The sequence below is a fragment of the Culex pipiens genome, chromosome 2 (assembly GCF_016801865.2).
Source record: "Culex pipiens pallens isolate TS chromosome 2, TS_CPP_V2, whole genome shotgun sequence".
In the NCBI taxonomy this organism is placed as follows: domain Eukaryota; kingdom Metazoa; phylum Arthropoda; class Insecta; order Diptera; family Culicidae; genus Culex; species Culex pipiens.
Window position 1 is genome coordinate 142874226 of NC_068938.1, and position 13093 is coordinate 142887318.

General features: G+C 42.2%; 1 protein-coding gene across 1 annotated transcript in view; it reads right to left on the bottom strand.

Annotated features, from left to right (window-relative positions):
- Positions 1–13093, bottom strand: part of LOC120431155 (protein stum) — a 100918-nt gene that overhangs the window by 59528 nt on the left and 28297 nt on the right. Inside the window, exons 3-4 of the mRNA XM_052709110.1 lie at positions 2874–3326; positions 289–2817 (exon numbers count right to left, since the gene is read on the bottom strand). Coding sequence (XP_052565070.1) covers positions 289–2817; positions 2874–3326 — 2982 coding nt within the window. The remainder of the gene's footprint in view (positions 1–288; positions 2818–2873; positions 3327–13093) is intronic.

Consider the following 13093-nt stretch of genomic DNA (forward strand, 5'->3'; position numbering starts at 1 on the left):
TGGTCAGACACATAACTTGGATGTAACAAAACGGTCAATTTTGTGGGCATTTCAGGTCCTTGGATGTCTAAATAAATTCAACCATTTTGGTTTTTGTCAACCTTGGCATAATAAAAAAAAACCTCTTTCATTGATGTCACCTAAACCAGAGACTTCACTCTCCTTATCGGTCGTTGAACCGCCACCCCCTTTCATCGCATTCCCAAATTCAGCCGGAAAGACTTCAACGCACCCAACAGCGACAAACCTAACTTTTCCCAGAAAAATAAAAAAAATAAAATCACTCACCTTCCCTCCCCGTTCTGCATCGGGTCGGTGTTGGCACTTGGTTGATTTCCCGGATTCATTCCCGACGTCCCCGCCGCTCCGCCTCCTTCCATGTACTCGTTGGACACCTTCTCCCCTTCGCCGGCCCCGGCCACGGTCATCACGTTCGTCGTCGTCGCCGTCGTGGTGGATTTTCCCGCTCCCCCACCTGCCCCTCCTGCCTCGTCCCCGTCGTCGTGCTCCTGCGAGCCCTCCTGGACCTTGGTCATCTGCGGCATCGATTCGTGGTTCTTTTTGTTGAGCGCTTCGCTGCCGTCTTTGGGCGTTGGCCGTATGTTGGTGAAAGAGCGGGCGTGCGCGATGCTCTTCATCGAGATAAGGCTGTTGTTTTTGCTGAGTCCGCGGCGGGTGGGTTTGGTGCTGCCGGGCTTCTCCCGGATGCTGGTGCGGGATCCCATGTCGCGGTCACTGTGCTTGGGGGTGCCCTTTTCGGCAACGTTGCGGGCGGAGGCCGAGTGTTGACGACTGAGGGCGGTGCCAGGGCGGGAGCCGCGTTTTTCGCCATCTGCGGAGTCCGGTTCCGCTGGAGGTTTACGGGTGCTGCTACGCATGCTTAGGAGGGAGATGAGGGAACCCTTGCTTTGCAGTTTGTTTGGAGTGGCGCGGGTGGATTTGACGACCGGTTCCGGTTGGGCTTCACCCAGCGTGTTCATGGGACTCTTGCCCATGTCGACCATCGATCCGGCTCCTCCGCTGCTTCCCGGTGGCATGTCCATAGCTGCTGCCCCCTTGGCGTCAGTTTGATGCAGGCTCGTCTTGGAGTCAGATCGCTTCCCGAACAGGGACGCCTTCGATGCAGTCCGTAGAATCGACTTGGTGCTGTCGTTCTTCTTGAGGGACTTTTCCGAGTCCCGCTTCTGAATCTCCTTCTCTTTGCTTCCAGTCTTTTGCTTCATTTCTCCTCTACTGTCCGACTTTTTCAGCAGCGAATCGCTCGACTGGCGGGACTTTTTGTCCTGCCCCTTGAGAAGACCCGCCTTCCCGGTAGTCGCAGCCGCACCCGCTTTGGCGTTCTTCTCGTACAAACGATTCAATTTCTTAACACTATCTACGTTCAGGGCGTTCGCCGAACTGCTCTTTCTCAGTGGCTTGCCCCCTCGGGAACCGGTAGCCGACTTAAGCGCCGCCCTGCCGCCCCTCGAAGTGGCACTTTTTTCCGCTGCTCGATCCGACGCCTTCCCACTTTTCACACCTGCGCCAGTCCTTCCCCCGGTCGCACTCTTCTCCGCCATCCGTTTACTGCTACCAACCCGTTGCAACTTCTTGGGTGTCTTCTCCGACGCAGCAGCCGCCCCCTTTTTACTACCACCCCCTTTCGAGGTGAAGCTCGACGCCAGGTTCAACGCACCCCTCAGCATCCCCCTCTTCACCGGTTTCTGCTCCTCGTAGTAATCGTCGTCATCGTCGTAACCACCCGACTTGCTCTTTTTCGGTTTCACCTTGCCCTTGCCCTTCCCCTTCTTCCCACCGTCCTTAACCCGATTCCCTTCCGAGTCTTTCCGCTTGCCGTCGCGCTTCACTTCCGGCCGCGTCACCTTCTTCGGCGAATCCGCCTTCTTCTCCGGCGGTGGTGGCGGATCCTCCGTCTTCTTCCCGTAGTCGATGATGGCTCGGGCCAGGTTGAAACGCTTCTTTTTGGGAGAGCCTTCCGACTCTTTGGTGACTGCGCCGCCCTCCGTCTTTTTCAAACCTCCAAGCAAGGAAAACGCCAACGAACCCGTTTTGCCACCGGGAGAAGCTCCTGCCGCAGGTTCCGGTGATTCTTCCTTTGCTTTCGACTTGCCCGGGGACAGCAGACTTCGGATGTTGAAGACAGGCGCTCGAAGAGCCCCTCCCTTCCCTTTCTTCGGCGATTCCTCCTTCAGATCAACCTGCGAGTTCTCCATCGAGCTTTTGTCCGGCACCGGTGACAGCATCGGTCCCCGCGAAAAAGGTTTGTACGAAAACAGCTTCATATGGCGCATGTGATGCTCGGGAATGTCGATGAGGTCACTTTGGTCGCTCGGCGTTGGCGACCGCCCGTCGTCCGAGGCTCCCGTTACGGTCAGTTTGGCACTTTTAGCACGGGCGTGCTTTTTGGGAGATTTGGTGACTACCTCGAGGACACCGCGCTGCTTGCGACCCGGATTTACGACGGATGTTTTCCGCTTGCCACTCTTTTTCGGCGAGTCTTTCTTCCCGGTGGACTTTTTCCGACGTCCCTCCGAGTTGAGGGACACCTCCGAGTGGCTGAACCGTCGCTGGTGGTGTAGCATGCTGCTACCGTCATCCGATGGCAGCTCCAGGGTGTGACCGGTACGGTTCTGATAACCATACGCCGCACCGTACGTTCCCACTGAACTGGCCGACAGAATCCGGTTAGCCGCGAGGCGATGTTTGGCTTGGTAGGGCATGAATGGACCAGTCGTTACGTCGAACGAACTCGACTTGGGCAGGAATTCGTTAATGATTGTAAATGCGGGCTTTTTGTTTTGGCGTGCTTCGGCGACCCTAAAAATAATGAAGTCACGTTAGTCAAACGTCTAATATAAACTGACTTTACAAACCTAAAATTGGACCCCGTGGTAATTTTGTCCTTCAAGATGGGAGTGGTAGCTCCAGCCTTGCTATACCGCAGCATCCGCTCGTACTCGGTCTCGTTGGACTCGTCCGTCGTCCCGACTCCCCCGGCGCTACTGCTGTCATATCCGAAACCTCCGTGACCCAAAATCGTAAACGTCGAGGGTTTTACATTGTCCAGCGTTTCGTACCCGGTTCCGACGGAACCCGCACCCGCGTACAGATTGTCACTCATCGAGTTGCGTCGGGAGCGCATCGCCGCCACCCGCGGGTTCTGGAAGACACCGTTTTCGATCGTACGGCTCAGGTTGTTGTTCACGAACTGCTGCACCTCGGACACCGTTTGGCTCGTCTTCGGGATCAAGCTGTTCTGGTACTCGTACTCGGAGAAGTTGATCCAGTCGTTGTGCTTCAGCATGTCCATGTCGGGCAGGGTGGGTCTGGAAGGAAAAGAAACGGATTACGATAAGTTTCATTGAGGAAAAAAGGGGCAGGGGAGCTGAGGCCAAATGGTCCAGGGGGGCAGAACGAGCCACCCTTGGTTTTGGGCTTTAAAATGAATTTAGGCTAAATATAGAATTTAGTTCAACTATAAAGCAAGAGCCTTATATGTAACAGACGTCAAAAAACATCACCATACCGAAAACGATGGTTGAATTAATTGAATTTTTCGAATTTTGAGCCAAAATGCAAAATTATTTGCATAACCACATCTGTTTACTCAAACTTGAGGTACTTAAATAAGCATTCTGAAAACTTTTCTAACAACAGTTTTAAAAAATAAACCTCAAAAAGATCTTTATTTTTAATTAAGATTTGTGTAGAGAACGATCAAAATTAATTAAAAACACTTTTTAGTATCCAGCTTTTTAAGCGAAAATGGCGTTCGAATGGTGAACGCCCGAAATGTCAAAATCGCGCAGTGGTACCAACATTGCGAAAAAAGTGTGCCATGGCATGACAGCCACATTTTTTGTCTAATGTTGGTGCTACTGCGCGATTTTGACATATCGGACGTTCAACATTCGAACGCCTTCGCTTAAAAACCTGGATACATGAATTCCATTTTTTTAAAGGACCTATAAACATATGACGCACAATAGCTTTTAGGACCTTTTCGAAAAAAAACTCAAGAATTGTGAAACTGATTCGCATAAATGTCCCATATGCATTTTAATCGCTTTTGAGTTATTGATGCAGTTTGGTTCAAAATCGTGTGCTCTTTCAGAAAAGCCTAGAACATCCAGTACTTTGTTCTAGAAATCAGGAGGAAATCCAGTTTTTTCGCAAAAACATAACACGCAGGCTCATGTGTGGGACAAACTTCAAATGCGATTTTCTCAGCATGCTGTTTTTGCATATGGGACATTTTTGCGAACACATTCACTGACGTGACCAGATAGACTGAATGATTAAATATACACCATAGGGATCGTGCATAAGCCACGTGGCCTTGAAGGCCACATTAACAACTTCCCTCCAAGTGCAACTTGAGCGGTTTGCCCACCTCTACTTTGGACTACTTAAAGACATATTTACATAAAAACCTTGCTTAAGATGAAACGGGACGCTAGTTCACCGACTCCAAATTTTTAACACCTAAACTTCCAAGCTCGAGAAAACGACTTTTGTTTTAGCATAAGATGTTTAAGAACAGTTATTTGAGTTCTTGTTATGTTTTTTTCACGATCAATACTGCCGTTCTACGCATAATTGTCCCATGTTCAAAAAAGTGTAACTGAGAAAAACGCGATTGAAATTTTTAGACCGTTTTTTTTGTGCTTCTACACCCAGAACTGGACATCGGCATACGAGAGGATAAAGAGCACAATTCGGTAGTGAAGTCATACTGCGGACTGAGAGGATAAATCCCGAAACTACCGAGAGTACTTTACTCATAGGTTCATCTTCAAAAAAAGTTCATCTATCAAAAAAAAAGTACCGGTACCGAGACTCGAACCCAAGACCTTCGGCATATTGAACCGTGCCTTTGCCGTATGGGCCACCATGGTTCGGTGACTAAGTGGCGGTCATTTGTCCATATAAGCCACTCAATAGAATGAACTGTTCCAACGAACGAATGAACACGCGAGAGGACTATACTCTCGCAAAATAGCACTTTCCTCACTTTTCCTTTCGTGAGGACTATCCCCTCGTTCTTTAACTTTGGGTGTACGCATAATTCTAGCAAAACAATTCCAAAGGGCCGTTGTGGGTTTGTAAACAAAGAGTGTATCCCTTTCATGCCAGATGTAAACATCCTCTAGCGTAAGCAGGACACACTCTTTGTTTACAAACCCACAACGGCCCTTTGGCATTGTTTTGCTAGAATTGTCCCGTGGGTCCCTATTCACCCCATAAGTCCCTAATAATCCCAATTAGCAGTTTATCACTCTTATTTGTAATCCTCTTGCTCTACAATAGGTAAACAAGACACAATACTTCGTAAAACTGATAATTTCGTGAAAGAAAATATTTGGTTGGACAATTATGCGTAGAAGTACAACGATGGGACAAACAGACTTGGTGTTGTTTTCAATGAGTTTTCGAATAAAGTACTAGATTTTATGGGTTTTTCGAAAAATAAACGTCAAACTAAACCTAAAAATGACAAAAAGTCAGAATCGACCAAAAATGACATGGGACAATTATGCTTAGAACGGCAGAATAGCTGTCCCATTTTAAAAATGTATTTTTCCGGGATTACGTAGCATAACTGTGGAAGAAGAAACATGTTATAGAATGCCAACCAAATAAATGCATATAAATTGAACGAAAATGTTTTCAGCTACTAGGCTCATATGGGATACCAACAGCATCCAGTCAAAGGATAAGTTATTGGTCCAAATTTGAAGATATTCCGTTCAGCAGCGGGTAAAAATCCATTCTTAATTAACGCTCGGGTAGTCATTTGACCCCTATTTTTTCCTCAAAGATCTTTGGATGCTTCCGGTTGCAAAAGATCCAGATTTATCTATATTTTGAACTGTCAAATGGGGGACAAATATGGTTCATTTTTACCGGAGATGTTCCGGATTCCGTTGGGGTACCTCGGCCCTCCTGCATGGATTTTGGTCAATATAACAAAAACCATTCCACAGAACAATGCCGGAAACGATGCAAAACTTCAAGGCATCATTTTAATACACCATCCTGCATAGTTACATGACATGGTCGAGACCATCGGGCAAATCTGGATCTTTTGCATTCGGAATCATCCAATTTGGTCAGTTCTACCAAAAGTTATACCTACTACATATTATACCAAACCTGATTGATGCAATTTCAATTAGTTTATTTAAGATTATATAAGTTTTTTACAATGTGCTGTCTGACTTAAATTGTCTCAAACCGAGCAAAAAAAAATATGCATAATAATTTCAGAAAAAAAAAAACAAAATAAAAAGGAGTCCTAATAGCCGTATGCTCTTATTTACTTTTTCATAAATCTCCCAATAATGAGCTAATCAAAATTCCACAGATTACACACGTTACACGACGACAATCTCGTCCGGCATCCGGTGCCGGTCGTTGGTTGGTCACCCCAAACTCGCCATCGCAGTTAGCTCATAAATTCACCCACAACACACAGCCTGTTACTCAACACGTGTGTGTTGTGGGTCACCACCCCCACCCAACAAAGCGCCCAGCAAAGTCTGCCAATTTCAACATGGGCTAAGGGTAGGAGCGTAATGCACCAAACATGCCCCCTTTTAATACACCCCCTTCTGAAACCGCAAAGTTTCAGCCGAAAAAAAAATAAAGTTTGAAACATTAAATAAACAACACATTAGCATTCGCGTTGAAAAGTCGCTTTCCACCCACGTGGCAAGTCCTACCAACTTGAAGTGGGCTCAACTAGGACTCTATTGGGTTTTACCATTTTTGCCGAAAGCGAAGGAGCGGCCCAAAATACCACTAACCCAGTGCCTGAACAAGTTTGTGATGTCATCGACGTTGTTGTGGTAGAATTTGTTACTAGTACACGCCAGAAGGCAGAAAAGCACAAAGAAAAACTTATGTGCGCAACGTGTGTGAGTGTGGTGGTAAATGTATGTTAATCATATTCAGTTGAGGTACATAAGCGGTACATAGTCGACAGTATGACTGGAGTAAGGGGTACATGTACGGAGAAAAGTTCGACAATTAATTTTCTTATGCTGGACAATGTTGCCAAATGTGAAAATGATTTTATTTTTAAAAAAAAACACCTCACTCCGTTACTCGAGATAATTTTAAAATCACGACTTGGTCAGACTTGGTAGCAAATCATATTGGTTGTTTGAAATTCTAATTAACTGGTTCACTTTTAAATCAAAAGAAATTAGAGAAAATACCTTTTCTCATCTTAAAAAAATTGAGACTGTGGTGGATGCCTTTATAGGTAAACATATAATATATGCAATAAGTGCGCAACTGCGTGTGGCGAACCATCACCAGTGCAGTGGACTCGTGTGCACGATAAACGATCGTATCGCGCTCAGTTTGATTGTGACTCTTGAGCATATCGGTCGCTCTTCTTAATAGGAGACACGCGGTCACCACACAATGGCGACGAGGATGGCGCATGTAAAATGCAACGCAGTGAAAATTACAATTAAAATTTGATGTGTGTTTTGATTAATTATGGATAGTTAACTGATTTAAAAATATGTGATAGTAGATGAAAGAACGTGCTTTCAAAGGTTGTGCATATTATAGAAAAAAAAAATGCGGAAAAAATGTGTGAAAGTGATGACGAGTGGAGGATTAAAAGTTGAGTGAAATCATATCTGCTGCAGAAAAAAAATAAATGAATAAAAGCAAAAAAAAAGAATAATTAAAATTGTGATTGAAATGTGCTGCAGCAAGCTCTAAAGGGATAGCCTTGGAAAGTTGGTGTATAAAGGAATAATGAAAATGTGCATCAAAAGAGGCTGCGGGGAAATGACCTTGGAAAGGGATTACGATTGAATCGCGCACATAACATAAATGTGCTGTGCTGATAATCAAATACATGGAACAAATTAGGTTCTTGCTGGACACATGAGGTGCGTATTTCCTGTGATGTGCAACAGTTTGAATTATTTTGGATATGCTCAATGGTTATCTACTCAATGTGGATCAGAAATGATGTTAATTGCTGTCAGGCAAATAACATGTTTTGTTATTTCAGAAGTAAGGTAATTTCTGGTTGTAATGGGAGAAAGTAAACCCCCAGTTGATACGATATTAAGATATTTCCAGTTTTGTTTCAAAATCTAAATCACAATTTGAAGCAAAAAAATAAAATATGGTTATGGAAACATTGAAATTCACGATTGTTACAGAAAGAAGAAAGTTCTTGTTATAACAGAACAGAACAGAATTTTCTGGTTGTCACGAAAAAAGGAATTTTCGGTTGTTACGGGATGATGGCAATTTCGGTTGTTACAGAAGAATAAATTTTCTGGTTGATACAAGATGGAAATTTCTGGTTGATACAGAAAGATAAAATTTCTGGTTGTTACGGAAAGATTGAAATTCCCGGTTGTTACAGAAAAGGAAAATTCTGGTTGTTACGGAGAGATGGAAATTTCCGGTTGTTACAGAAAAGGAAAATTCTGGTTGTTACGGAAAGATTGAAATTTCCGGTTGTTACAGAAAAGGAAAATTCTGGTTGTTACGGAAAGATGGAAATTTCCGGTTGTTACAGAAAGATAAAATTTCTGGTTTTTACGGAAAGATTGAAATTTCCGGTTGCTACAGAAAGATAAAATTTCTGGTTGTTACAGAAAGATGTAAATTTCCTGTGGTTACAGAAAATGATTTTTCTGGTTGCAACAGAAAGATGAAAATAGTAGGTTACGGATGTTACGGAAAAAGAAATGAAATTTCTGGTTGTTACTAAATTAATTGAACGGAGATTAAATTTCGAGTGGATAAATACGAAAATGTAATTTCTGCTGGTCGAAAAAACAATACATTTTTATTGGTTTGTTACGAAAAGGTTAAACTTTTCGGTTGAAAAAAAAGAATAAATATTCTGATTGTTACCTAAGGACAACCCGGTGCGATTAAAAAAAAATATTGTAAAATATTTATGTGATTACGGAAATAATACAACTCCCGATAGAAAAAGTTAATGTGGAGAAATTGAAAAAAAAAACAGAAATAATATTTATTGAGTTGTGATCTTGTGACACTTGGCAATGAATTAGCATTAATGGACGTCGATTATATGTATCGCCGGTTTCATCTGCTGGAATTCCTTCATCGATACCGGTGGCTAGTTCTAGTAAGTATGGCCAACAATAATGCGTGGATAGTTCAAATTTCAGATCAGAAGGAACATTTTAAGAAGATTTAAAATACAGCTGACATTGGACTCCAAGGTCAAGATTGTAATCGTACATCCCGTTATCTAATACTAAGCTGCTCAATAAAATCAGTAACTTCACAAATTGTAGAGATTTGCCAAATGGTGATCGAGGATCGAAGGCCGTAAGTCGATCCGGGAAGATGAAGTTTTTTAGTTACGGTCAGGCTATCGATCAAAATTGCAAATATTTGATCATCTTGGGTTGTGTAGGCATCAGAGTTTACAGGGTCGGTGTCGACTCGTTCGCATTTCTTGAGACGAGAAATTTGCTATCAAGCCTTCCATCGGATGGTGATGTAAATTGTCGGTCAGGGCTTTAAGTTGTTGTTGGGCCGTTAAGACATTCAAGGTGTAGGAGTCGTCTCCCTGCCGTTCAGATGCGGGTGTGGAGGGTTCCTTGGAGTAGGAAGAGGTTTGGGTGCTCTCCCTGTACAAGCCTTCGGACTCCTAGGTTCGAGCAGAAACTTGCAATAGAGACCACAAAAGTGTTGTGGGTCGTTAAGGTGAATGGTTTGTTATGTAGGCATCGGAATTAGAAGTTGAATTATCATCAGGAGGAGTGGAAGTATAGCAGGTGAATGTGAATCGCTATCGAATCAAGGCACAAAACGAAAGAACATCAAGTCAATTTGATTCAGAATGATTTTTAATACGAATCAACTACATGTAGCTTGAGAGGAGTGTAAATTTCTATGTAAATTGATTTTGGTTTTACCGATGATACTGCCTCGAGAAAAGACGAAGCTTGAGGGGAAACAGGACCACATAGCACGACTCGAGTTTTTATGCATATGAAAAGCAGTTTTAAGTGAAATACATACGGAATCATGCTTTTGAAAATATTAACAGAGTGAGAGACTCAAGCGCTCAAATGTGTTTCAGAACTAGGTTGCCTATGGGTGTGGGGATCATTCATACATATATATAAATTGATAGTATTATAGATCTAACATAGACTGGTTCGTAAATACGGGATCAAAGGATTCAGCCAGCAATTCTCGGCAAATAATAGCTTAGCGATTGCTTTTTCTATGAATCGAAACTAAGTAGTTCCCTTTAAAACAAACATGGATAAAATAGAGCTTGATGATTAATGAAGTGGAACTTTAGGAGGATAGCGAAAAAAACACATCACCGGAGTGAAGGTTTTCCATTGAATTTGTCCTCTAGTTTTGGTATTCGGCGACAATACTATTATCAAGAGCTGCATAGTTTCCAGGAGGATGAACTGCTGAAATTGTTGTTTTAAGGTAAAGCTTTAAGCTCGAAAGGGTTGTTACGCGAAATAATTGTAGAGTTGGCACATTAGGGATGCCTTGTTCATATTTGGCCCATGATCCATGAAGAATATCGGGACCGCATTTACAAAGCGAATTCAGGGGTTATTTCTTAACATGTCAAGTTGACAAGTGCATAGGTCGCTTTCCCTAAGGTCCAGCAGTACCCTGTATTAAGCAATCGAATAAAGAAGAAAAAAGATCAGTTGTGTTGGTCCAAACCGGGATTTGAATCCCGATCTACCGCTTAAGCAGAAGCGTTATCACTAGCCTGCTTGGCTCGGACAATTCAGAGGTGGCTAACAGATTTTAGTGGAGATTGTGCCAGCGTATCAAAGATATGAAAAATGTCATCTCGTTCAAGTAGAAAGTTAATCTGAGTCTTCAAGTGAAGACCATCTTGGGTGGAATTAACAATCGTTTTCCTTAGCTAAATGTCCACCGGTGAACACATTCGGTAGTGGTTTATTTAAAAAAAGGGCTATATGGAATCGATTATGATGAATAAATATAACAGCTAAAGACGCGATCAACAGCAATAGCGGATTCGGTTGCCCAATGTTACTACAGGCCTTGATTCGTTTCACGCCCATCTCCTCTGGGTGTTCTGTGTTGGTCCGTTTAGTGAGTATTCAGTCTTAAAGACGGTTTGATTTCTTTAACAAATATACAGAATGATCACAATCTTTTGAATTTGAGGGTACCGACGAAGAGTAGGTCTTTATCCACATGGTCATCATGCTTGATAGTGCCAAACAGTTGATATCATTTGAGATTATAGACTTTTGTTAATCACATGGAATTCACGCAGTTTCATATTGGTCACAGGCCATCAGGAAGTAAATAGGCAGAACCACTCACTTATCAAACGTTTGATATACACAATCGCTCTTTAGGCAACTGATTAGTGTATCAAGGTTGTTATCTTGAAAAGTTCAACAACATTTCACATTTGTTTAACGATAGAAAACCGAAACATATTTTTTTATTTGTTATTTTTGCAGATTCCGTGAGTGTATAAATTTGCTGATATAGAAAAAAGGGAAAGAGAGGGAAGATGTGAAGGAATTGGTTCTTTATTCAAATTTATATTTGTAGTCTACGCATGTTAGACGAATGAATAATTAGAAAGAGAGTTTAGTACAAACACCATGACAAAAGTGTTTGCAGTAAAAAAAAAGTCACTTACAGCAATATTGAGAGTCGAAAATTAAATTGGATTTCACGATTAGAGAAAAATTAATTGTTTGTTAACTCATTGATTAATTGCTGCAATATAGCTATACAAGATGTATATTAACAGTCTGGACCCGAAGCCTGATTTTTCTGTTACATTCTTATTGGAATTCCATATAAACTGTAACGGGAACAGCAGGCACCGGGTCCTGACTATTAACCAATGAATTCAAACATAAATTAAAGAAGGGGAGATGTGGTGGATGCCTTTATAGGTAAACATATAATATATGCAATAAGTGCGCAACTGCGTGTGGCGAACCATCACCAGTGCAGTGGACTCGTGTACACGATAAACGATCGTATCGCGCTCAGTTTGATTGTGACTCTTGCGCATATCGGTCGCTCTTCTTAATAGGAGACACGCGGTCACCACAGAGACATTGAGGTAAAATTATTGTCCCTACTTCTCTAAAGCTCAAAAGTTGCGAGTTTTTGTCTAAAAAATGTTTGTATTGACAGCTGCCAAAATTGTATGGAGACTTGTATGTATTCCAGCACAGCATTTTTTCAGTTCCTTTTGGGGTCCTAAAAAACTCCCCAAAGTTTGAGAACGATTGGTCCAGTCCTCACTTTGCGCAAAGCGATTCAATTTTCCATATAAATTTGCATGGTAAAATATATTTTTTTAATTTCTCTTTATCTCTTCAAGGAAATAATAAGAAACTGTGCCAATTTTTAGCCAAATCGGTTAAGCTTAAGTGATCGCTTTTTATCGATGAAGTTTATATGGGGAAAATCGCTAAAATGTATGGAAAAAAAACATCGCTTCAGAATATTGGTAGCAGGAAATTTAATTTCTTACAATTTTGTCGAAGGGTGCAAGAAGATCCGAGTTGATCCTGATGAGGTATTAGCAATGCGATGAAAAGAAATCGGCTTATATACTTGAAGTACATAAGGGGTATAAATGAAGTATATAAGAAAATACTTTTTTCTAAAAAAAATCGTCCAAAATCAGGATCGACTCGGATCGTTTTGCACTCGTCGACAAAGTTGTAGAAAATTGAATTTCCTACAAGAATCTCACACTTGGACAATTTTGGGCGAGACCCACGCAACCTGGCAGAAAAATACTGAAGCCATGTTTTTCTGCATACATTTTTGCGATTTTCCCCATATAAACTTCAACGATAAAAAGCGATCCCATAACCTTATCCAATTTGGCTCAAAATTAGCACAGATACTTATTTTTGCCTAAGGAATCGAATCAGAGGGTATCCCTGATTTCGATTTTTTTATTGTCACTCTAGTGGACATCTGGTTGCTGATTAAATCAAAGTTTTTAAGTAGTCAAAGCTAAAACAGGAAGGTTTTCAAATGAAACATTTGTGAAATTTTCTGATCCCTTCGA